General features: G+C 42.5%; 1 protein-coding gene across 1 annotated transcript; it reads right to left on the bottom strand.

Moving 5' to 3' along the window:
- Positions 1-266: 266 nt before the first annotated feature.
- Positions 267-16,315, bottom strand: hhla1 (HHLA1 neighbor of OC90). Its single transcript, XM_081598523.1, has 13 exons — positions 16,072-16,315; positions 15,846-15,980; positions 15,552-15,608; positions 13,993-14,394; positions 12,161-12,244; positions 11,784-12,018; positions 9,863-9,919; positions 9,623-9,699; positions 8,823-8,855; positions 6,902-7,930; positions 3,791-3,932; positions 1,431-1,513; positions 267-977 (listed from the first exon to the last, which is right to left on the bottom strand). The coding sequence occupies exons 2-13, from the start codon at positions 15,934-15,936 to the stop codon at positions 934-936; spliced, it is 2,334 nt and encodes a 777-aa protein (XP_081454649.1). The 5' UTR covers positions 15,937-15,980; positions 16,072-16,315; the 3' UTR covers positions 267-933.
- Positions 16,316-25,464: the final 9,149 nt, after the last annotated feature.

Genomic DNA, 25,464 nt, shown 5'->3' with positions numbered 1-25,464 from the left:
GGCAAACAGCTCTATGGGAATATTGCTGCTCCTTCTAGAAAACAGTTAAGATCCAGATTTGTTCCTCACTTCCCTCGACGTGTCCAGGAATAATTTTACTCCTTTCGAGATGAAAACCTTAAAAACTTGCTACCAGCTCTGCTTCCTGAATAAATAAAGCCTTAAATTCCCAAACTGGACAAAGAGCCACAGAGTTCTGGCCTCATAAAACATGAAAAATGTTCCAACTTCATGGAAATCTTTTTAAAAAAAAGCCGATCAAACAGTTTGAAATATGTTAAATACTTTAATAAGACTGTAGAAATGTTACTAAACAAGAATATTTCATGAATTAAAAGCCTGATTATCACAGCGACTTCCTGACGTCAGAAACCAGGTTATGGATCTGGAAGGTTTTAAAGTGCTGAGATCTCCGGCTTCCTGCTGCTGGAGACAGTTTCTCTGCTTGTTTCTGTCTTTTATGGGTAAAATCCTCTGAAAACATTGGATCTGATGAACCTGCATAGATGAGACGCTCACACTTCAAATCCTCAACAGAAACTGAATTTTCTTCTGAAATTTGTTTGTTTTCCAACTGAATTATGCAGGATGTTCATCAGATTAAGAGTAAAAAACTGAGATTATTCATCATTTTTCTTCTTCATGACATTAAACAGCCATTTAACTTTTTAAACATGAAGAACAAATCAAATAGTTAAAAGTCACATGGATTAAAGGTCGGACTAAAGCAAACTGTAAACAGAGGCAACCGATACAGACTAATGTCTTAAAACTAGCTTCTTCTCTTAAATAAACTTTATATACATTTTGCATGGCGGATTAGTGATTAATATCCAGATAAAAGGTGCAAACTGCACGTTTTGTGAATCGCCAGCAGCTTCCAGCTGTTGTTGGAAGATGAGCGGCTCTTTGTTTCCGCCGCTTCCTGTCGGGTCACAGTTTGTTGCACATCTTAGACAAGCATCTCTGCTTCAGATCTGAGGAGGAGAACCGAGAAGGTCAGAGCCGGGAACCCGACCCCAGAGGAAGAACTTCAGAGCAGGAACCGACGGAAACACCATGATGGACCAGAGCCGACCTGGAAAACCCCCTTCTGCTGCGTCAAAGACCAAGAGAAACTTTGATCCTAAACGTTTAATGAAGATCCCGGTTGCCATAGTAACACCACTGATTCGGCGGAGTTCATTAGCGCTTAATGAGAAAACCCCCTAAGAGGTTTTCACTTAAAGGGACTCTCTGTAGATGTAACTTTATTTATTTGACACTTTTTACAGATGGATTTACATCGTTTCCATTCAAATATAAAAGACAAACAAAAAACTCCACAAACCAACAGTTATATCCTGTTTTGATGTTATGAAATATTAAATGATTAGCAATAATGTCTAATGAACTGACATGGGATGGGGTTAGGATCTACAGTCACTTACTTCTGGAGAAGGAAACTCTCTTGACTCGTCGGCACACCTCGAAGGTGTGCTCCTCGTACCACAGGAAGCTGTCGTCACAGTATCTGTCAGAGCAAACAGAAATAAAACACTCAGAAATAAAACATTCATCTTGGTGGAAAGTGAAGAACGACGGGGATGAAAACATGAGGAAGTCACTGAAAATCAGAAACGACTTTCAGTGACTTCAGGAGAGCTGAAGTCAGACCTTTTCCTCCCCTCACTGTGACACCAGCCTGGTTGCATCTCCAGTTTCTCCTAAACCAGTTTATCAGTTTGGGTCGCCATGGTAACGGGTACATCCAGAGAGTTCTGGATCTACCTGAAGGTTTCCTCCCAGTGGAAAACCCTCCAGGTCCAGCAGGTGGCGATCAAAGCTTCTCGAACAGTTAAAGTCAACAACGACCCAGAATGAAGTTCTGATCCAAGTCGAGCCGACCCACAGCAAGAAGATGATCATATGATTTACCAAACCAAACCAGACCAAACCAGACCACAGCAGACCAAACTAAACCAGATTAAACCAAACTAGACCAAACCAGACCAGATCAGACAAAAACAGATCAAACCAGACCAGACCAAACCAGACCAAACCAGACTAAACCAGACCAAACCAGACCAAACCAAACCAGACTAAACCAGACCAAACCAGACCAAACCAAACCAGACTAAACCAGACCAAACCAAACCAGACTAAACCAGACCAAACCAAACCAGACCAGATCAGACAAAAACAGATCAAACCAGACCAAACCAAACCAGACCAAACCAGACCAAACCAGACCAAACCAAACCAAACCAGACCAAACCAAACCAAACCAGACCAAACCAGACCAGACCAAACCAAACCAAACCAGACCAAACCAAACCAGACTAAACCAGACCAAACCAAACCAGACCAGACAAAAACGGATCAAACCAGACCACAGCAGACCAAACTAAACCAGACCAAACCAAACCAGACCAAACCAGACCAGATCAGACAAAAACAGATCAAACCAAACCAGACCAAACCAAACCAAACCAGACTAAACCAAACCAAACCAAACCAAACCAAACCAAACCAAACCAAACCAGACCAAACCAAACCAGACCAGATCAGACAAAAACAGATCAAACCAGACCAGACCAAACCAAACCAGACCAAACCAGACCAAACCAAACCAGACCAGATCAGACAAAAACAGATCAAACCAAACCAGACCAAACCAGACCAAACCAGACCAAACCAGACCAAACCAAACCAGACCAAACCAGACCAGATCAGACAAAAACAGATCAAACCAGACCAGACCAAACCAGACCAAACCAGACCAAACCAAACCAAACCAAACCAGACTAAACCAAACCAAACCAGACCAAACCAGACTAAACCAGACCAAACCAAACCAGACCAGATCAGACAAAAACAGATCAAACCAGACCAGACCAAACCAAACCAGACCAAACCAGACTAAACCAGACCAAACCAAACCAAACCAGACCAAACCAAACCAAACCAAACCAGACTAAACCAAACCAAACCAAACCAGACCAAACCAGACTAAACCAGACCAAACCAAACCAGACCAGATCAGACAAAAACAGATCAAACCAGACCAGACCAAACCAAACCAAACCAGACCAAACCAGACTAAACCAAAACAGACTAAACCAGACCAAACCAGACTAAACCAGACTAAACCAAACCAGACTAAACCAGACCAAACCAGACCAAACCAGACTAAACCAGACTAAACCAAACCAGACTAAACCAGACCAAACCAGACCAGACCAAACCAGACTAAACCAGACCAAACCAAACCAGACCAGATCAGACAAAAACAGATCAAACCAAACCAAACCAGACTAAACCAGACTAAACCAAACCAGACTAAACCAGACTAAACCAAACCAAACCAAACCAGACCAAACCAGACTAAACCAGACCAAACCAAACCAGACCAAACCAAACCAGACCAAACCATCAAACTCTTTTCTGGAGGAAAACTGACCCAAAGTTCTCCAGTTCCCGGTCTGCCTACGTTCCGACCTCCACCTGAGACAATCAGTCTGGTTTTGGAAACGTTTCAGTCAATCTTTCTCCGTTTCTCCTGACCAGCCAATAAACACGTTCTGTGTGTTTATCTCAGATTATGGTTCCCTTGTTGGGATTATTATTCCTGTTGCTCAACCAGCTGCAACGACTCCAGAATATCTGTAAAAACTGCTTTTAGTCGCAAACCAAAAACAGTTTTTATCCTTAGACCTTCCCCTCAGTGTTTGAGTTTCAATCTGAACCAATGATGGGTAATTCAGCAGCCTGGCCAGAAGGGGGCGGCGGCGGAGTGACGTGTGTAAACCTTTTGGAGCGCGTCGTCCGGCTCAGCGGCCTGCAGAGGCACTGGGAGAAGAACCGGCAGAGCTCCAGGACGCAGGGCTGCAGCTTCAGCTCGCCGAGCGTCTCCGCTTCGCTGCCAGGCTCCGGCCTCCTCCAGAGACAGCCTCTCGAGAGACAGGGTCAAAGGTCACTTCAGTCAGAGACTCAGTACATCCACAGTCCCTGAGGTCTGCGTCTCTATCTGCTGCCTGATTACAGATTAGAAACCAACAAGCAAAAGGTGAAATCCGAGCAAACATAATTAATCTCTGGGAGGAAAACGTTTCCTGCTGCATCGACGTTTAAATTCAAATCAGGAGATTCTTGGTTACAAACGTCGTTAATCCGTTAGAGGAGCAACCGCTGCTCATTAGCATAAAACAGATTTAAACAAAACTAATGAGACATTTAGAAGCTCACACTGCAGGAAGGAGCCGATTCAGATCAAATGTAGGTGAAGATTAACTCAGTAAATTATTTTAAATTTTTTTATCCACTAATTATGGATAAATCTTTAATTATAGATGAATCTTTAAATCTGTGGAGAAATTTTGACCCTCTGGTTTGCAGAAAAGTTTTTATTCAGGTACATTGGAGCAGATTAGGACAAAAACAGTTTGCTTTAGATCTTTTCACTCCAGCTTAAAGCCATGACTTTGACTAGGCCACACCAAAACCTTGGTTTATTTTTAACTTTCTGACTTGTTTGCTTTGGATCGTGATGCTGATCCAAGGCTTCCTCTGCTCAGCCTCCCTCTGTTCTCACCGGCCGTCAGGCGCTTTGGTCACTGCCTGATGGAACCACTGACACACATTAATGACGCAGAAACGTTTTCTAGAAAACAAAATCTGAAGTTTTGAGATTAATCTCACAAATTTACTCAAGAAAAACTAAAAACATTCTTGAATTTTTTTTTTATTTCAAAGTTTTTCTAGAAAATTTGTAACTTTTCAAACTCAAACTCGTTTAATGTTTTTATTCCTAAAACATTTCTGAGATTAATCTTAAAATTAAAAAAAAAATTCAAACTCAGAAATTCCTTTTTTCTTCCGAGAAAACTTCAGAGATTATTTGGTGGAAATGAACTAATTTTTCTCCCTCCAGCAGCTTGTGGAGGTTCAACACACCTGAACCAAAGGACTGAATCACCTCCCGCTGGTGAACCAGTTCCTGTGATTCCTCTGAACATGTTCATGTGTTTCTGTCATTTTGCTCCATCATCAAACCTTTGACAAAGGAATCAACATGAATATAAACCTGACCTGCATCTATTCCCCAGATCAGATCAGATCAGTTCTGATCTGATCTGATCAGATCTGATCTGATCAACCCTCTCAGTTTTCCCTCCCAGCTGATCGGAGCCGATCGATCATCAGATCGTGGTTCGTGTTTTCTGCCCGCAGCAACTTGCGCAGCTAAAAGCTCATTTTACTGCAAACTAAAGACAAACTGCGCAGGCTGCTGCAGCTCCGCCTGTTGCTAGGCAAAAGTCACGGTGATGAAGGGAAGCTGGACGGTGTGACGTTACCGCCATCTAGTGGTTCAGGTGAGAACTGCGGACAAAGCCAAGATTCACCCTGAACTCCAGATTTAACATTTTAAATCTTTTGTCTTTTAAATATATTAAAAAAAAAACAAAGATAACTTTAGAGTGAATTTTTAAAATAAATTACCTTGATAAATAAAACAAAAAACAGATTTCAAAGAAAAATTGGCATTAAAAAAACCACAAAATCCTTAAAATTAAAATAAACAATTGGTATTTATGTAAAGCTAAAAAAAATGCAGATATTTATTAATTATTCCTCTTTAAGTGTTGATGCTGTTCTGTGTTAAATCTCCTCCATAGAGAAGGGCTGCACCTCCTGTTGCCATGGCGACCGTCTCCGGCTCTGCCTCCTCCATCTGCAGCACCTCCACCCCCCCTCCACCCCCCTCCGTCAGCCTCAAACTGAATCAGACGCCGTCGATGAGCCCAGAAATGACTGGCGGACGGTTCTGGTGCTGCTCCGTTCGGGTCGAGCGGGCCGAGCGGTACCGGACAGCAGCATGACGATGCCTCATATCAGTCAGAGTCATGAGTCTGTTTTGTCTCAATGTGACAAATAAAACGTATTTAGTGTTTGTTTTACGTCAGAGGAGACGAAGTCACTGCAGAACAAGTTCCTCGTTATTCCAGCAGTGAAGATGCTGAAGAGGTGAAACGTTAGTTTTTGCTCTGATTTGGAGGAAAAACATGAAATGGAAATAAATCAGGAAACATTTTCAGCTGCCTGGAAATCCAACAGGTTATGAATCTTTAAAAATTAAAACCTGGTTTATTTAACCTGTTATAAAGAAAAATGTGGGTTTCATTTTCCAAAGTCACATTTTCATCATGTCAGAAACTAAATATTTCAATGAGACATTTAGTCAGGAAGCTAAATATTTAGTTTGAAAAGGAGACATTTAGTTCTCAACTAAATGTTTAAATCAGAGTAAATGTTTACTTTAAAAACTAAATCTTTATTTTTTAATCTAATATTTAGCAGCTGAGCTAACTATTCCATTCTGGGTTAGAAACTAAATATTTATGTCCAAGCTAAATATTTAGCTAATATGCAGGTTTAAGACTTTTATGACTGTTCATCCATCCATCGATTATTTTTGTGAGAAACATTTTAATATTAGCTGAATATTTAGCTCAGACCTACTCGTTTAGTTTGGAAAATAAATATTTAGCATGAAAACTAAGTATTTAGTTCCAACTCAGTGACCTTTTAGCTTTAAAATGTTTGATTTTAAGAACTTCCTCCCATCATAAAACAGCTGCAGCTGATCGGCTTCCTCCTCAGAAACCTGGTCAGTGTTTACCTGGTCAGTGTTTACCTGGTCAGTGTTTACCTGGTCAGTGTTTACCTGGTCAGTGTTTATCTAGTCAGTGTTTACCTGGTCAGTGTTTACCTGGTCAGTGTTTATCTAGTCAGTGTTTACCTGGTCAGTGTTTACCTGGTCAGTGTTTACCTGGTCAGTGTTTACCTAGTCAGTGTTTACCTGGTCAGTGTTTACCTGGTCAGTGTTTACCTGCTCAGTGTTTACCTGGTCAGTGTTTACCTGGTCTCTCCGTTTCTCCAGCCCGGTCAGATGTTGTATCTCTGCTGCTTGGCGTCGTCTCTGCAGGTCGGAGGGTTGAAGGTCCAGTGAAGGTCGTTTGTAGAGGAGATGTTGGAGAAATGCTCGTATCCACCAGGCTGTCAGGTGATTTCAGGGCGGCTGTGGCTGCAGGCGGAGCTGGAGCTGCGGTTGCGTTTATGGCTGCGGCTGTGATTGCGGCTGCAAATGTGGCTGCAGGAGGTCGGGCTGTGGCTGCAGGCAGAGCTGGAGCTGCGGTTATGCCTGCGGCTGCAGGAAGTTGGGCTGTGAATGCAGGCGGAGCTGGAGCTGAGGCTGCGGTTACACCTGTGGCTGTGCCTGCAGCTGCAGATGTGGCTGCAGGAGGTCGGGCTGTGACCGCATGCAGAGCTGGAGCTGGAGCTGCGGCTGTGGCTACGCCTGTGGCTCCGCCTGCAGCTGCAGATGCGGCTGCAGGAGGTCGGGCTGTGACCGCATGCAGAGCTGGAGCTGGAGCTGCGGCTGTGGCTACGCCTGTGGCTCCGCCTGCAGCTGCAGATGCGGCTGCAGGAGGTCGGGCTGTGACCTCAGGCAGAGCTGGAGCTGCGGTTATGCCTGCGGCTGCAAATGTGGCTGCAGGAGGTCGGGCTGTGGCTGCAGGCAGAGCTGGAGCTGGAGCTGCGGTTACGCCTGCGGCTGCAAATGTGGCTGCAGGAGGTCGGGCTGTGTCCGCATGCAGAGCTGGAGCTGGAGCTGTGGCTGTGCCTGCAGCTGCAGATGTGGCTGCGGCTGCAGGCGGAGCTGCAGCAGCGCTGCTGGTCGGTCGTCTCGTGGTTCCAGCTGATGTCGCCTCTGCTGCTCCTGCTGTCCTGATCTGTGGAGTTGAGACACTTTGACTCGTCCTGATGTTTGGCGTCTCAGTTGATGGACGTCCTGCAGTGAAGCCTGGAGGCCTGGAGGACGTCGGTGTGACCTCCACGGAGGTCGTGACCTTTAACGTTGTTGACGATGTTCTGCTCAGATGTGGCGAAGCTGGAGGAAACATGAGCAATGAAACGATTTCTGCCTCAAATTTAAGATTAAAGACGCATAACGTGAAAGTTAAAAGACCAATAATTACTTTTCAGTGCCTTTGTGGACCCGGCTGTACTCTGATCAGAACTGTTACTTCATAACTTCCAGGAAATGATCATTAAGTTTTGGGAAAGAGTCGTTATGTTCCTTAAGAGCAACCAGTAAAAGTACTTTATAATCCAAATATTAACTTCCAGGATAATACTTTGTAGTTTCCATGAAAGTTTCAGGAAATGACCTGCTACACTGCAAAACAAAATCCTAATAAAGGATTTTTGTCTAGTTTATTGTGTAAATATCTCAGAAAATGTGAAATAAGACAAAACTAACTTGGCAGATAGTTTCACTTATCAGACATTTATCCCATTTTTAACTGACAGAGCGACACAAGCAAGTATGTTTTATCAATATTCACTAATTATTGACTTATTTTCACATCTCCTGCTGTAGGCTACATGTTAGTTAGTTTTGTCTTTGTGATTTTGAACTTTATGCTCTGAAAAGAATAAACTAGTTTGTGTAAAGGCAACAAGTTTTCTTACAATTTATGGATTTTACACCTGCTTTTATGGATTTAAATCTAATAATCTGGTTTTAATCTCTGGTGTCCCGCAGGGCTGCGTTTTGTCACCAATTCTTTACAGCAGTGAAGGAATCAAAGCTGTGAAATGTGCAGATGCCACTGAGCTTAAACCAAATAATGGAGATTTATTGAGAAACAGATTTGGACTTTTTTGAAAAGTGAAATGAACCAAACCAGAACCTGGAGGATCAGGAACCTGACCTGAGGTTCAGATTAACACCTGGATTAGAGCTGAATAATCTGGTTTTTAAGACGCAGTCCGCTCACCAACAGGAAGTCGAATGGAGGAGATGTTGGCCACTTTAAGAAAAGACAGAAAGGTCAAAGGTCAGATGTTAATGTTCCTGTTTGATATAAAATACACTGAAATGAAGCTGCTATTGTTTGCTAGGTTATGTGTGAAAACATGACAGAAGAAACTGCTGCATGAAAAAGACCAAAAAATTATTAATATCAAACAGAAATAAGTTTAAATTTTATAGAAATAAATCTGAAAACAAACGTTTGAATTTCTGTCTGTTAGCGTTAGCTAAACCTGGCAGCGTCAGAAGCTAGCATGATGCTACGTTAGCCGGTTTGGCTAAGAAAACAAAGTAAATGTACATTATATTACATTAATAATAAGTTTACAGTTTTAATCACACAGTTCAAGTTTTTTTTACATAAAACAAGTTTTTTCTGTAAAACTATTTAAAATATTTGATTCACTTCAGTAAATAAAACATAAACAAATTTAGAAATGCAGATTTTTCCATATTTGTTCTTTTAATTTTACAATTTATTCAAACCTTCAGGAATATGAAAAGCAAACTAAACTGATTTTAACCCATAACCCAAACATTAAATTCTTGTTTATTTGGGAAGTTTCTTTTTTTTCTTTTCTTTTTTTAAAAATAAATTTTAAGTCTCTTCCTAAAAAAGCAAATAATATAAATCTTGGTCTTGAGAATCATCTCTGCTTCAAACGGTTAAGTTTGAACCAAACAGCAGGTTGATTTAGTTAATAATTAGTGCATCAGAGTTTATTTCCAGTCTCTGGATTAAATCTCCCAGCAGATTAAACAAACCTCTGTTTGGTCCTTCAACGATCGTCTGGTTGAAGAGCGGCGTGACGGAGCCGTCGTCCCAGAAGCCGCTCAGCTCTCTGCCTGGACAAAACGCACTTCAATCAGACAAACGGCTCCGGGAACATTCTCCTCCTTCACAGAAACTAAAATGTTTTTTCTTTCTTAACGACTCTGAGGGGGGAAACATGACGGATTATGATCCTGGGCTGAAGTCGCCGCACGCTGCAGATCTTTACCTACCCGTCTTCCCCGCCATCACACAGATGTAGATGCAGTCGGAGTTGTTCCTCTGGCTGACTGAGACACAAACATTAAACAGGTTAAAGCTCCCAGTCAGAGCTGAACGCTGAACTTTAATGGCCTCAAAGTCGCTCCAGATTAAACCGATCAATCAATATTCTGCAGCTGAAGCTGATCATCCTCAGATCATCGACCAGGAAATTATTCCTGGATCGTTGGAGGAAACATTTGATCAGCTCTTCCCTCCTCATTGATCATTAAATTAAACATATTTGCTCTGTTTTTCTGCAGAGCTTGAATTTGTCCTGGATGTTTTCCTTGGACTGAACCGTCTCGTCTGCAGCTCCTGTCCTGCAGACGTTTCCTCCTGTCTGGGCCTGCAGACGGACCCGGTTCAAACCGGTTCAACCCAGTTCAAACCTGTTCAAACCAGTTCAAACGGGCTCAAACCGGTTCAAACCAGTTCAACCCAGTTCAAACCAGTTCAACCCAGTTCAAACCAGTTCAACCCAGTTCAAGCTGGTTCAAACCAGTACAAACCAGTTTAAAGCAGTTCAACCCAGTTCAAACCATTTCAGACCAGTTCACACCAGTTCAAACCAGATCACACCAGTTCAAACCGATTCAAACCAGTTCACACCAGTTCAACCCGATTCAAACCAGTTTAAACCAGTTCAAACCGATTCAAACCGGTTCAAACCGGTTTAAACCAGTTCAAAACTGTTCACACCAGTTCAAACCGATTCAAACCGGTTTAAACCAGTTCAAAACAGTTCAGACCGGTTCAAACCAGTTCAACCCAGTTCAAACCGATTCAACCCAGTTCAAACCGGTTCAACCCAGTTCAAACCAGTTCAACCCAGTTCAAACCGGTTCAACCCAGTTCAAACCGGTTCAACCCAGTTCAAACTTGTTCAAACCAGTTCAAACCGGTTCAAACCAGTTCAAACCTGTTCAAACCAGTTCAAACCAGTTCAAACCAGTTCAAACCGGTTCAAACCAGTTCAAACCAACATGTCCTCTGGTTCAGCTCTCCCTCAGGAGGAAACGGGCCCAAGGTCCATCACGCTCAAAAACCCTCCAACCAGGCAGAACCAGAACCAGGCAGAACCAGAACGATTCAGAAAAATACTGGACAAACTACAGCTGGAAAAAACTCACTGCATGTTACATGAAACCTTCACTGCAGTTGTTGGGTTGTTTGGGTTTAACTTCAACATATGTTTACTCTAAAAGTAACAGAAGAAATTACTGAGGAGTAAAAACGTATTTGTTAAAAAGTCTATTCAAGTCCCGAGTAACTGAATAATAACAACAAAATCCTGCAAAGTTTATTTTTTCAAATTCAATAAAAAAATTTTTTATTAAACTTTAATAAAAAGTTAAAGATGTCTGAGTCTTCAGTGGGAAGAAAGTGCAGAAATTTTACACAAAGTAGAAAAACGTCCTAATAAACAAATAAAAAGTACTTGTAATCTGATCTGTTTAATCTGAGTGTTTAATCTGAGTTGTTTAATCTGAGGGTGTTTAATCTGAGTGTGTTTAATGAGTGTTTAATCTTAATGTGTTTAATCTGAATGTGTTTAATCTGAATGTGTTTAATCTGAGCAGTTTAATCTGAGTGTGTTTAATTTGAGTGTGTTTAATCTGAGTGTTTAATCTGAGTGTTTAATCTGATCTTTTTAATCTGAGTGTTTAATCTGATCTGTTTAATCTGAGCTGTTTAATCTGAGTGTGTTTAATCTGAGCTGTTTAATCTGAGGGTGTTTAATCTGAGTTGTTTAATCTGAGGGTGTTTAATCTGAGTGTGTTTAATGAGTGTTTAATTTGAGTGTGTTTAATCTGAATGTGTTTAATCTGAGTGTGTTTAATCTGAGTTGTTTAATCTCAGTGTGTTTAATCTGAGGCGTCCTGCTCACACCTGACAGGATGGAGGACGACTTGAACAGCTCCTGCAGGAAGCTGGTTGAGTTTCCCATCACGTCCAGAAGGATGGCGGTGAAATCTTAGGAAGAAAAGGTTCTGATGAGGAGAAGAGCTGCAGGTTTGGGTCGGAGGAGCCGGGTTCTCACCGGTCAGGTCGTTGGTGTCGTTGGTGACGCAGTAGCAGAACCGCCTCCTGAACAGACCGCTTTCTACGCTCTTCAAACTGGAGACTAAAACACAGCAAAGAGAAATGCTTTATTAAATATTAGCTTCATCACCAAGATGAAATGATGTGACTGCAGCTGTAGCACACTGGCTCCACCAGGTGGCAGTGTTTGCACCTGCAGGCCTGATAAACGTGATGGTATTTACTGTTGTAAACCAGCAGGGTGAGTTTGTGCAGGTCCAGAGCGCTGTAGGACGAGACGCTGAGCAGGGAGAAGAGCTGGCGGGAGCCTGCAACACATTCAGCACCACCGGGCCGGTCAGCGCAACCAGAACCTTCACTAAACACAACAACACGCATGAAGACACGCATTTCACATCACATGAAGCAGCTCTAAACTCATGAAGACCTGGAGGGACTGAAAACTGAAATCATTAAGGATTAATTCATATTTTATCAGCGTTCTGGCCAAACCTGTGAGGACATTCATGATGTTGGTTCAGAGGGAAAAGAGTTTGACGTCCAGATCTAGAGAAACGATTCCTTCGTCCTCAGCGGCTTTTCAGGACAGGATGATGATCAGCTTCATCAGTTTCAGCTTCACCAGTTTCATCTTCATCAGTTTCATCTTCATCAGTTTCATCTTCATCAGCTTCATCTTCATCAGTTTCATCTTCACCAGTTTCAGCTTCATCAGCTTCATCTTCAGCAGCTTCAGTTTCATCTTCACCAGCTTCATCTTCATCAGTTTCAGCTTCACCAGTTTCATCTTCATCAGTTTCGGCTTCACCAGCTTCATCTTCACCAGCTTCAGCTTCACCAGTTTCAGCTTCATCAGCTTCATCTTCAGCAGCTTCAGTTTCATCTTCACCAGCTTCATCTTCACCAGTTTCAGCTTCACCAGTTTCATCTTCACCAGCTTCATCTTCACCAGTTTCAGCTTCACCAGTTTCAGCTTCACCAGTTTCAGCTTCATCAGCTTCAGTTTCATCTTCACCAGCTTCATCTTCACCAGTTTCAGCTTCACCAGTTTCAGCTTCACCAGCTTCATCTTCACCAGTTTCAGCTTCACCAGTTTCAGCTTCATCAGCTTCATCTTCAGCAGCTTCAGTTTCATCTTCACCAGCTTCATCTTCACCAGTTTCAGCTTCACCAGTTTCATCTTCACCAGCTTCATCTTCACCAGTTTCAGCTTCACCAGTTTCATCTTCACCAGCTTCATCTTCACCAGTTTCAGCTTCACCAGTTTCAGCTTCACCAGTTTCAGCTTCATCAGCTTCAGTTTCATCTTCACCAGCTTCATCTTCACCAGTTTCAGCTTCACCAGTTTCAGCTTCACCAGTTTCAGCTTCATCAGCTTCAGTTTCATCTTCAGCAGCTTCAGCAGCTTCTGGCTCTTTGGCTCCACCTGCCCATTTGCACCGTGACGCGTCTCCATCCTCAGCAGGTGATGGTTGGACATCATGTCCTACAGTCTGAACAGAGAAATGCTGCCAGGCATCTGGAAACACGTCCAGAGGAAGATCCTCACATGCTGATTTATTTTATCAAACCGGAGGGCCGTGCGCTGCAGGTGTGGCTCCTGCTCACGGTTCAGACCCAAAACAGTCTGACCTGAAGGTTTGACCCAAGTCCTTCAGGTCAAAGGTCAATTATCCCTGATGCTGACCAGATAAATATTTAAATTCAAAGAAGTGTAGCAAAAAAAATCTCTAAAAATGTTCCAGTTTCAATAATTCACAAACCTAGAAGAATAAATCTTTGGTCTGATTTAACGTCAGACAGTGAGGAATATTTTATTCAGACATTTTATTCAGATATGAAGGTTAGAATCTAATTTCCTCCATCAGAGCCGCATCCAGTCTGTCAGGATTTCATCAGACGGACAGACTGGTTTGTCCCGAGCTCAACCTGACTGGATTCCATGTTTCACACCAACATCTACGTTTCTTTAAGCTTCTCCTGCCGTCAAAGTGGCGTCTGAAGGATGGAGACAGATCCAGAGCGGCGGAGCGGTGATGATGCTGCCACGACGTACCTGATTGGCTGGAGTTGATCAGCGTGTTGACCAGCGGCGTGAGGTCGATGGCGGTGAGGTCGATGGCGGTGGGGTCGATGGCGGTGAGGTCGATGGCGGTGAGGTCGATGGCGGTGAGGTCGATGGCGGTGGGGTCGATGGCGGTGGGGTCGATGGCGGTGGGGTCGATGGCGGTGGGGTCGATGGCGGTGGGGTCGATGGCGGTGAGGTCGATGGCGGTGAGGTCGATGGCGGTGGGGTCGATGGCGGTGGGGTCGATGGCGGTGGGGTCGATGGCGGTGGGGTCGATGGCGGTGGGGTCGATGGCGGTGGGGTCGATGGCGGTGGGGTCGATGGCGGTGGGGTCGATGGCGGTGGGGTCGATGGCGGTGGGGTCGATGGCGGCGCTCTCTGCTGGGATTTCTGGGAGGTGAAGCAGAGAGATGGAGATGAATCATCGACACAGACATGGAGCAGAAATCAAATTATCTTAGATGATGAAAACAACTCAGACAACAGGACGTGTTCAGCCAAGTCTTCGTCTTAAGGTTGTTTTATCTGCTTGTTCTGGGAAAGAGTCTAAACTTTCAGGAAAACACAATGTACACAGTAAAAATGTTGGTGTTGAATTAACACCCAGAAGTGTCGATATGTGTCCAAGTCAGCAGGTGTTAAAGTAACACTTTTAAAAGTGTTAAAAGATTGACACCCATTTTTTTGTTAAATTAACATTGATCTCTAATTCTGAAATGGGTTTAATTAAAGTTAAACTTTTCATTTCTGTGTATTGTTTTGAATATTTTCCACTGGATTTGATTGATATTGACACCTTGTGGATCAATTATTTACTTTTTGACACCATATTATGTTTTACGATCAACACTACACTGGTGTTACTTTTAATATATTTTAACACTAACACCGTTGTAAATGTTAACGTGACTCTCTGTATCGTTAAATTTAACACCAGCTGACTTGGACACATACAGACACTTTTGGGTGTTAATTTAACTCCGGCATTTTTACTGTGTATGTTCTAGAAAACCTTTGAAGTGCCTTGAAAATCAGCTGTACGTTGTGAAATCTGGAAAACATCCAATAAATCCAGAGCAGCGCCGTCGTCGTTCTGACCTTCAGGTTTCTGTAGTTTACAGAAAACAATCTGTGTGAATCCATGCAAACAATCAGAAAGTTCTGCAAAACGTTCTGGGAAAGTATCCAGATTGTGGAAAGTGTCCTGCAGAACCTTCTACATCCCATAATATGTCCGTTAAGTTGTGCAGAAAAACTCCAGAGTTCAGAAACAGTTTGTAAAAGTGTTTTATAATCCTGTAAGTTCTAGAAAGTTCTTCTCATCCATCAGGAAACTTTGAGCTTCATCCGTTTTCTGACCTTAATTTAATATTTTACAGAAACATTAATGAAAACTGAAAGAAATATAAAGTTTATTTTTCATTACATGACAGTATTGCTCATTTTGTGATGGTCAGTTATTATAATTTATTTACTAATTTGTGTCTAAAGTTAGAAATTTATCAGCAGAAATTTGTAATAAAGTGTTTTTGAAAGAGAAAAAATACCTGAGAAATTATTAAAGTCTCTCTTGTGTCGCTCGTCTTTCATCCTGCTGCTGAAATCTGTTCAGAAACAAAGTTTACAGCTTTTATAAAGATTTATACAAGTTTTTTACAGATGGGATTCAGAAAACATGAGAACTACAACCAGAGCGTTATAGTTCTAATTATTTTCTGCCGTTACATTCATGCATAAATATTCTAAAAACAGTTTTTTTCCCGCACAGATAGAAAGTGAACATTCACTAAAACACGATTTTATTATTTTTAAATAAGTATCAGAAGTTTTGATGGACCAACCTCGGCTGAAGAGGATGAGGAGAGAAGCTGCAGAGACGCAGGTGATTAACCGGAGGCGATGAAGCAGCAGAAACCTCCTGAGAGCTGCCATGATGCTGCAGAGCGTCCCACACGGCGGCTGCAGCAACACGGCGGCTGCAGCAACACGAGCAGGAAAAGAAAACCTTAAAATCCAGCAGAAACTTCTCAACCCTCAGCAGAATCTCTGTAAAGGAGGAGATCTGACCGCGTTTCAGCCGTGCAGAATGAAACCGTCAAACTTTCTCAGAGTCACACACACACACCGGCGGTCAGAGGATTCAACTAGGCCATTTTCTCCCCTCTGAGCAGCAGCTGCTGGCAGCCGGCCGGCGGCTTGGAGAGTTCAGAATAATTCAGATCCTTCACCACCTGCAGCAGCAGCTCGCTGTAAGAAACACCAGGCCTCCAGGGAAAACTGCAGAAAGGCTGCAGTTCACGACACTGACCAGCAGAGGGAGCAAGACATTGCTCCCTCTGCTGGTCAGTGTCGTGAACCAACGCTGAGGAACACAGGATTATTTCATTTACTTTAATGTCCAGTGAGGAGGAGGAAGATCAAGTTTTTATCCGAAACCTTCAGGTTTAATGGAAAACTGAAAATCTGCAGCATCACTGTGAGTCCTAGTCAAAGTTCTGGTTTCACCAGGACAGTTATCTTGGAGTGGTGTAGTCAAAGTCCAGAAGTTAACCTGACAGGAAATGTGTCCAGACGTTTTCACACTCTGGTCGATTTGGAGAAGGAAAAACAAATGTTTCCAAATGAAGAAGCTGATATTTTCCACCAGCAGAAAAAGAATGAAACCAAGAACCAGTTTAAAGTTCTGGACGGTTCCTGCAGCCCGGCTGCTGCTGCAGCCCAGCTGCTCCTGAAGTCTGACTGCTGCTGCAGCCCAGCTGCTGCTGCTGCAGCCCAGCTGCTACTGCTGCAGCCCAGCTGCTGCTGCTGAAGCCCAGCTGCTGCTGCTGAAGCCCAGCTGCTGCTGCAGCCCAGCTGCTCCTGAAGTCTGACTGCTGCTGCAGCCCAGCTGCTGCTGCTGCAGCCCAGCTGCTGCTGCTGCAGCCCAGCTGCTACTGCTGCAGCCCAGCTGCTGCTGCTGCAGCCCAGCTGCTGCTGCAGCAGCCCAGCTGCTACTGCTGCAGCCCAGCTGCTGCTGCTGCAGCCCAGCTGCTGCTGCTGAAGCCCAGCTGCTGCTGCTGAAGCCCAGCTGCTGCTGCTGAAGCCCAGCTGCTGCTGCTGAAGCCCAGCTGCTGCTGCAGCCCAGCTGCTCCTAAAGTCTGACTGCTGCTGCAGTCCAGCTGCTGCTGCTGCTGCTGAAGCCCAGCTGCTGCTGCTGAAGCCCAGCTGCTGCTGCTGAAGCCCAGCTGCTGCTGCAGCCCAGCTGCTCCTGAAGTCTGACTGCTGCTGCAGTCCAGCTGCTGCTGCAGCCCAGCTGCTGCTGCTGAAGCCCAGCTGCTGCTGCAGCCCAGCTGCTCCTGAAGTCTGACTGCTGCTGCAGTCCAGCTGCTGCTGCAGTCCATCTGCTGCTGCAGCCCAGCTGCTGCTGCTGCAGTCCAGCTGCTGCTGCAGCCCAGCTGCTGCTGCTGAAGCCCAGCTGCTCCTGAAGTCTGACTGCTGCTGCAGCCCAGCTGCTGCTGCTGCAGCCCAGCTGCTACTGCTGCAGCCCAGCTGCTGCTGCTGAAGCCCAGCTGCTGCTGCAGCCCAGCTGCTCCTGAAGTCTGACTGCTGCTGCAGTCCAGCTGCTGCTGCAGTCCATCTGCTGCTGCAGCCCAGCTGCTGCTGCTGCAGTCCAGCTGCTGCTGCAGCCCAGCTGCTGCTGCTGAAGCCCAGCTGCTCCTGAAGTCTGACTGCTGCTGCAGCCCAGCTGCTGCTGCTGAAGCCCAGCTGCTGCTGCAGCCCAGCTGCTCCTGAAGTCTGACTGCTGCTGCAGCCCAGCTGCTCCTGAAGTCTGACTGCTGCTGCAGCCCAGCTGCTGCTGCTGCAGCCCAGCTGCTGCTGCTGCAGCCCAGCTGCTACTGCTGCAGCCCAGCTGCTGCTGCTGCAGCCCAGCTGCTGCTGCAGCAGCCCAGCTGCTGCTGCAGCAGCCCAGCTGCTACTGCTGCAGCCCAGCTGCTGCTGCTGCAGCCCAGCTGCTGCTGCTGCAGCCCAGCTGCTGCTGCTGAAGCCCAGCTGCTGCTGCTGAAGCCCAGCTGCTGCTGCAGCCCAGCTGCTCCTGAAGTCTGACTGCTGCTGCAGTCCAGCTGCTGCTGCAGCCCAGCTGCTGCTGCTGCAGTCCAGCTGCTGCTGCAGCCCAGCTGCTGCTGCTGAAGCCCAGCTGCTCCTGAAGTCTGACTGCTGCTGCAGTCCAGCTGCTGCTGCAGTCCAGCTGCTGCTGCAGCCCAGCTGCTGCTGCTGCAGTCCAGCTGCTGCTGAAGCCCAGCTGCTGCTGCTGCAGCCCAGCTGCTGCTGCTGCAGCCCAGCTCAGAAAGCCGGGCTGCAGTCAGCTGCTGCAGGATTTTATTTAGCAATAAAAACATTTTCTCCAGAACCTTCAACTGATCCGAAACGCTTCATAAAATCATAAAATGATCCGAACTGCTGGAGGTTTGATTCCTGTTCAACCGGAACGTTTCTCCCCACTGTGGCCCTGTGCTTGTTCAGGATGTCAAAACACAGAGCGTCTTCAGCCAGAGGCTTCTTCAGAACCACTGTAATACAGACTGCTACAGGAGATCTTCCTGCCAATAACCATGACTGCCTCTTTGAAGAATCTGAATTAACGACTTACATTTGGGAGCGACACTATTATTAGGATTATTGATAAAGAGTTGGTAGAAACCGGAGAAAATTAGTAGGTGAAAGCTAGAAATTTACACCCGGGTTTCATGTCGGATCGTTCAGGAGGAACCAGGCAGGGAACCGAGACGTCTGGCAGGAAATAACCCAAAACGAGACCAAAACGATTCTCTGGTTCCTGCTGAGCAAACATGTGGTAACGTTACAGACGTTAAATAACATTAAATAACATTACAGACATTAAATAACGTTACAGACATTAAATAACATTACAGACATTAAATAACGTTACAGACATTAAATAACATTACAGACATTAAATAACATTACAGACATTAAATAACGTTACAGACATTAAATAACATTACAGACATTAAATAACGTTACAGACATTAAATAACATTACAGACATTAAATAACGTTACAGACATTAAATAACATTACAGACATTAAATAACGTTACAGACATTAAATAACATTACAGACATTAAATAACATTACAGACATTAAATAACGTTACAGACATTAAATAACGTTACAGACATTAAATAACGTTACAGACATTAAATAACGTTACAGACATTAAATAACATTACAGACGTTAAGTAACGTTACTGAGCTGCTGCTGGGCAGAAGGTGAATATTAACGATGATCCAGATTTTCTGCCAATTCCAGTAAATGAATCTTCAGCTGCCGTATTTATGAAATAAAAGACACAAACATCAATAAAAACAACAATCCAACCAATAAAACCTCCACAAAACAAAACAATTAAAACCGGATCAGAACTGTGGTGGTTCTGTTCAGTCTGAGTCAAAAGTCACAAACCTGGAGAAAATACTTCAGTAGTTTTAATATGTTGAATTTAAAAAGCAGCATCACAGAAACTAAATGATTGTTTCAAAAGTCCAAGTTTTACTTTCACCAAATCCAACAATCAAACATTTTCCTCCATATTTAATATTTTAACTGAAAACCTGAACTTTAGAGAAAATCCCAGATTATTAACTTTTAAAGATTAGATCATATTTATAAAACCAGAACAACAAGAACAGTTTAGAAAAGTTTTATAAAAATAACCTGCAAGTTTCCTGGGAGTTTAATGGGAGCAAAAACAAAGTTTCCAAATATTAAGAAGTAAAACGACTCAAGACAGTTTTCAGTTTATTACTTTATTAATAACTGGTGCAATTGAAAACACAAAATAAAAAAGAAATCAAGTAAGAATACATTTGCATATTATATAATAAAAACAACATATCCAAAGTGGTTCAGGACAGAATCAAAACAGCAACTTTAGGTTTTTTTCCAAACCGAAATGAGAAATAAATGAAATGATGCAGAGCTCTGAAGGCCACTAGTGTAAAAACGTTCCTTAAATTAAACTTAATAAAAATGTTTCTGTAAGAAGCTGCAGACTTTTCCTGACACAAACCTGCCTGAGAAAGAAGACGGAGCCTTCAGGACGTCTCTAACGTCCTCATGTGGGGACAGAGTCCCGTCGATGTCTCTGATGTCCTCATGAGGGGACAGAGTCCCGCTGACATCTCTATCGTCCTCATGAAGGGACAGAGTTCTGTCGACGTCTCTAACGTCCTCATGAGGGGACAGTGTCCCGCTGACATCTCTATTGTCCTCATGAAGGGACAGAGTCCCGTCAACGTCTCTATCGTCCTCATGAAGGGACAGAGTCCCGTCGACGTCTCTAACGTCCTCATGAGAGGACAGAGTCCCATCAACGTCTCTAACGTCCTCATATGAAGACAGAGTCCTGTCAACACCTCTAACGTCCTCATGAGGAGACAGAGTCCTGTCAACGTCTCTAACGTCCTCATGAGGGGACAGAGTCCCGTAGACGTTTCTAACATCCTCAGGCGGGGACAGGGTGCTGTTGACGTCTCTAACGTCCCCATATGGGGACAGAGTCCAGTCTACATCCTCATATGAAGACAAGAGTCCCGTTGACGTCTCTAATGTTCTCATGAGGGGACAGAGTACCGTCAATGTCTCTAACGTCCTTATGAGGGGACAGAGTCCCGTCGACGTCTCTAACGTCCTCAGGTGTGGACAGAGTCCTGTCGACGTCTCTAATGTCCTCATATGAAGACAGAGTCCTGTCAACGTCTCTAACGTCCTCATGAGGGGACAGAGTCCCGTCGACGTTTCTAACGTCCTCAGGCGGGGACAGAGTGCTGTTGACATCTCTAACGTCCTCATATGGGGACAGAGTCCAGTCTACATCCTCATATGAAGAGAGAGTCCCGTTGACGTCTCTAATGTCCTCATATGAAGACAGAGTCCTGTCAACGTCTCTAACGTCCGTATGAGGGGACAGAGTCCCGTCGACGTTTCTAATGTCCTCATATGAAGACAGAGTCCTGTCAACGTCTCTAACGTCCTCATGAGGGGACAGAGTCCTGTCAACGTCTCTAACGTCCTCATGAGGGGACAGAGTCCCGTCGCTCTGCCCAGACGGCGCAGACAGTTTTGCGTTCGGAGTTTGACGGCCTCAGTGAGAAAAGCATGAGATAAAATCATAACTGCAAAAGGCCAAGGCACAAATAATCAGTAGCAATCAAAACGTCCAGTAACGTTACAGGTGGAGTGCAGGAGGCGCCGATCGCCGTGGAAACAAACATTCATGAAACCATCCAGCCGTATTGCCTTCTGAACTACATGGCGCCATAAAGTGCTCCGTTTCATTCACAATTATCAACACAGAGAGACTCTGATGCGCGATGAAACAGTTTGACGTCGTCGTGGTTGGTCTTTCTAAATTATCCGTTAAAGTGGGACGACTTTCATTCTCCTGCAAAAACAGAACATGTGAGCAGCATGTTTTCCGTCTGAACCGTGTCGGTGAGTCCAGGTGTTTCATTTTCACTCATTCATCAGCAGAACGATGCAGGTGTTGGAACCAGGAAATATAACGAGTTTGTTCTGTGGAAAATGTAAAAACTGTGCAGCGTTTCCACCGCAGACTGAAAACCAATCCCAGTTCAACATGTTCATCAATAAAAATTAAACAGAAATGAAAAAATTATTTTCCCTCATTACAAACAGAAACAATCTGTGAGGACAGAAAGTCTGGAGTAATTAAACTAGAAAACAATTCAACTGTTTAAATGGAAACTTTGGAGGAAAAATTAAAAACCAATCAATAAAATGTATTGATCCAGTTCTGATGTTCAGTCAGAAAGTCGCAAAATACAAAAAAACCAAATTACAATTAATCAGCAAAGAAACAAACAGGAAGAAACTGAACCTGGATTCAGACATTTTTATCCTTAAATCGGTTTAAATATTTAAAACATTTGAAAACATCATGAATGACGAGGGAAAAACTTCACATTAAAGCAAAATGAACAGAAAATATTTGATTTGAAAACATCCAAACGGAAATAAATTACAGATTATAGATTTTTTTTTATTTTTTACCAGTTAAAATTTGGATGAAATATTATCATTATTGAGGCTTTTAGCCAATAGAAATAATTAAAGTATCTACCTGAGTTTGATCTGATTTAAGAGAATTTAATTTAATCTGACAAACTTTTACTAAATGTATTAAAAATACAACAGGTAGTTTGTACTAATTTATTTGAATTTATGACTTTTTGCTTCTCTAGAAGATGTTTCAGATAAAATGAAAAGACAATAAAATAAAGCAAAAAAAATGGACAAAAGTTTCTGACGAAATAAAATCAATTTAATTCAAGTGAGAATAAATTAAAGTGACAATTTTTCACTGCAAAAAGTAATGCTAGCATTTTCTTTTACTGAATATAAAATATTACTGGACGTTTTCAGCAGGTGTAATAAAGAGAATTGGTATTTTATAATTCTGGTAGCATTATTCTCTTTGCAGTTTGTTTCCCGTCATGGAAGACATTTTCTCTAATTAAAAAAATACATTTTTACAGTGTTTTGATGTCAGTCAATTTGAAAGGAAGCCACACGTCGAGTTTCAGGTGGAAGAAAAAAGTGCAGCATGCACTTAAAGATGCTTTATAAACTAAAGGCAAAGATATTGTTGTGCAAAACATTTGAAAGAACAACAATGAACAAAAAAATATCAAAACATTTAAACCGGAACAGGAAGGAAAAGCAGAGAAACAGTAAAAACTTTACATGAGCCGAAAACAGCGGAAACGTCTGAACCGGATTTACAGAAACCAGATTTTAAACTCATAAACTGTGAGGTGAAGCGTCTGAAACATTAAATCCTGAATGACTGAATCATTCTGGACGGAGCTTGAGGCACAATGAATGAATGGATGAATGAATGAATCTCTACAGGGATACAGATTACTAGATTATCCCGTCTGTGCAACTAATCCTACAACATTTTGTTTTAAATAAGTGGCTTAGAGGAACAGATTATGTTTGTTGTGCAGCAGATTAAGCAGATAGTCGAACGTCTTGCCCATTTCACTGGAGTCGCCTCTGACTGATGCAGCAACAGGGAGTTTAAAGGGACCGTTTGAATTTCTACCACTGGGTTTGTCTGGGGTATCTATGAGAAGTCAGTATCTTATCAGTACCTTCAGCCAATTCTCTGTTACTAACCTGACTTTATTTATAAGAGCTGCTAAAAGTATCTTGGTCCAAAACTCCCAACCTAAAATAACTTAGGATCAAAAAATGAATGTGAGGACTTTACCTTGGTACTCGAAAGATTTAGATTTACGTGCTAACATCTAGCTTTGTTTTAAAGTTAGCAGAACACAACTGTAAAGTTAAATGTTATCTGTTTGTTTCATAGCTAGCTGCAAGATTAGCTTAGCTGTTACCAATTCCACAGTTACAGCAAATGTTAACTTGGAAATAAAGCTGGCAGGCGGTCAATCTGACTGCATGTCTGTTAGCCCAACTGCTAGCTTGACATATATTTTGCTTGTTAGCTTGACAGCTGTGGATTTGCCATTAGCTTCACAGTTGTCTTGCTTATAACACTGAGGTCAGTAGTTAAACATTAGACATTAAACACTGCCCTGCTAATGCCCTGTTAGCATTGCAGATTATTTAAAAGCAAATTTATAAGGCTATAAATCAACTGTTAGCTCAACACTTAGCACCATGCTAGCTGAGCTTGACCTTGCCTGTAGCTTCAGAGCAAACCGAATCATTAGCCTGAATTAAAGCTGTTCTGTTTGACACTTACTCTGAATTTCATTTGTTGATTTTTATTCAGAAATAAAAATCGGAGTCCAAGTTTGAAATGAATGAGAAATCCAAATTCAGTCTAAACTGTGAAGTCAGAGGTTTTGGTGCAACAGGCAAAAGTTTTCATTCTTCTGTTTATTTTTTTATTAAAATCAGTGACATATCCTGCTGAATAAAATGTGTTTGTCAGCATAATCTTTAGTCTGTAAATGCATAAAATACATTAGCTTGTATTGCTAGTAGCAGTGAGTCTGGTCCCTGAGCACAACAAGCAAATCATAAAGGTTTTCTGACCAACAAATGGCCCATGGTGAAGATGGGACTGTTAGATCAACCGTTAGCCTGTTAGCTTTAGAGTTAGCTCAATTATTATCTTGAAAATTAGTTTTGAGAGTTGGTTTTTCTGTTAGCGTGACAGCAATTATCAGCTATATTCACTACCTTCACACTAACTAATGTCCTTAACAAGTCACTGAGATTTCACTGAGTCCAGTCTAGTAGGTAAAATACTGACTACTTATAGCTACTCCACACAACCCCATTAAATTCAAACTATTCCCTATAAGTTATTCTTGACAGCTGAACGAACTGAGGAAACATCTTCTTACGGCTGATTAAAAAACAGACCAACAAGAAGTTTGAATTCGCCTCCAATGAGTTCTGCTTTTCCTATTAAATCTACATTTTCTTTTAAAAATATACAGCAGATCTGCAGCGCTTCAAAAATATGAAACCGTCTACAGAGTAAGATTGTTAAATAGAGTTTATAGTAGAGTAATAAAATCAGAGCGGAGGCTCGGTGTGGTTTTATCTGCTTCTACATGTGATAACAGCTGATAATTCAAGTCTTCAGATGAAGATTTTCAGGTTTTACGTCACAATCTGTGATTCTACAGGCAAAGTAGGAAAAGCAGTTCAGGCCTCGAAATGTTTCATAACACCCAGATTTCAAAATGACAAATAGAACAAGATTTAAATACAATTAAGAAACTTTAAGTTTACATAAATGTCTTATTGCAAAGTAGGATAGATAACATTTCCTACACTAGATTTATTAAGGCCTGGCATATATTTATATAATTTTAAACCATTTTAGAGCAATTCAAACATAACAAAGCTAAATATCCATTTATTTTATCATATAATAAGTTTACTGTTTAACTTTTCAAAATATATAAAAAAGATTAGCAGCAGATTTAATTACTTTCTTAATAAGTACATTATTTTCATTGATAGTAAAAATAGTAAAGAATTAAGTTTTAAAACATGCACCAGCTAATCGCAGTGAAATTTCAACTTTATGCAGCTGTTACAGGATTAATTTCACTTTTTACAATTTAATGACTTGATTATTTATTATAGAAAACTGAAACTTTTCCTACGTTGTGTTGCTCCATCAGAAAATCCCAGTAAACTTTAGTCAAAATGTTCTAAAATTTATATTTTTGTCTTTAGCAAGAAAAACCTCAGAGTCCAAAACGGCAACATTAACATCAACTAATGTAGAAAACTTTTAAAAACCTTCAGATTTTAAAGCTGTTTACGTCTCAGAAATAGGTTTACGGCGCAACACTCCTATAAATCAAGCATAAACTGAGACAGTAATAAATTATTCAGACAATCCAAAATAAATTAGAATTGATTATATTTCTCTGTTT

Source organism: Poecilia reticulata, chromosome 17, assembly GCF_904066995.2.
Source record: "Poecilia reticulata chromosome 17, P_reticulata-male-v2, whole genome shotgun sequence".
NCBI lineage: Eukaryota > Metazoa > Chordata > Actinopteri > Cyprinodontiformes > Poeciliidae > Poecilia > Poecilia reticulata.
The sequence above is the reverse complement of the archived record's forward strand: the minus strand, read 5'-3'. Positions and strand labels throughout refer to the sequence as shown.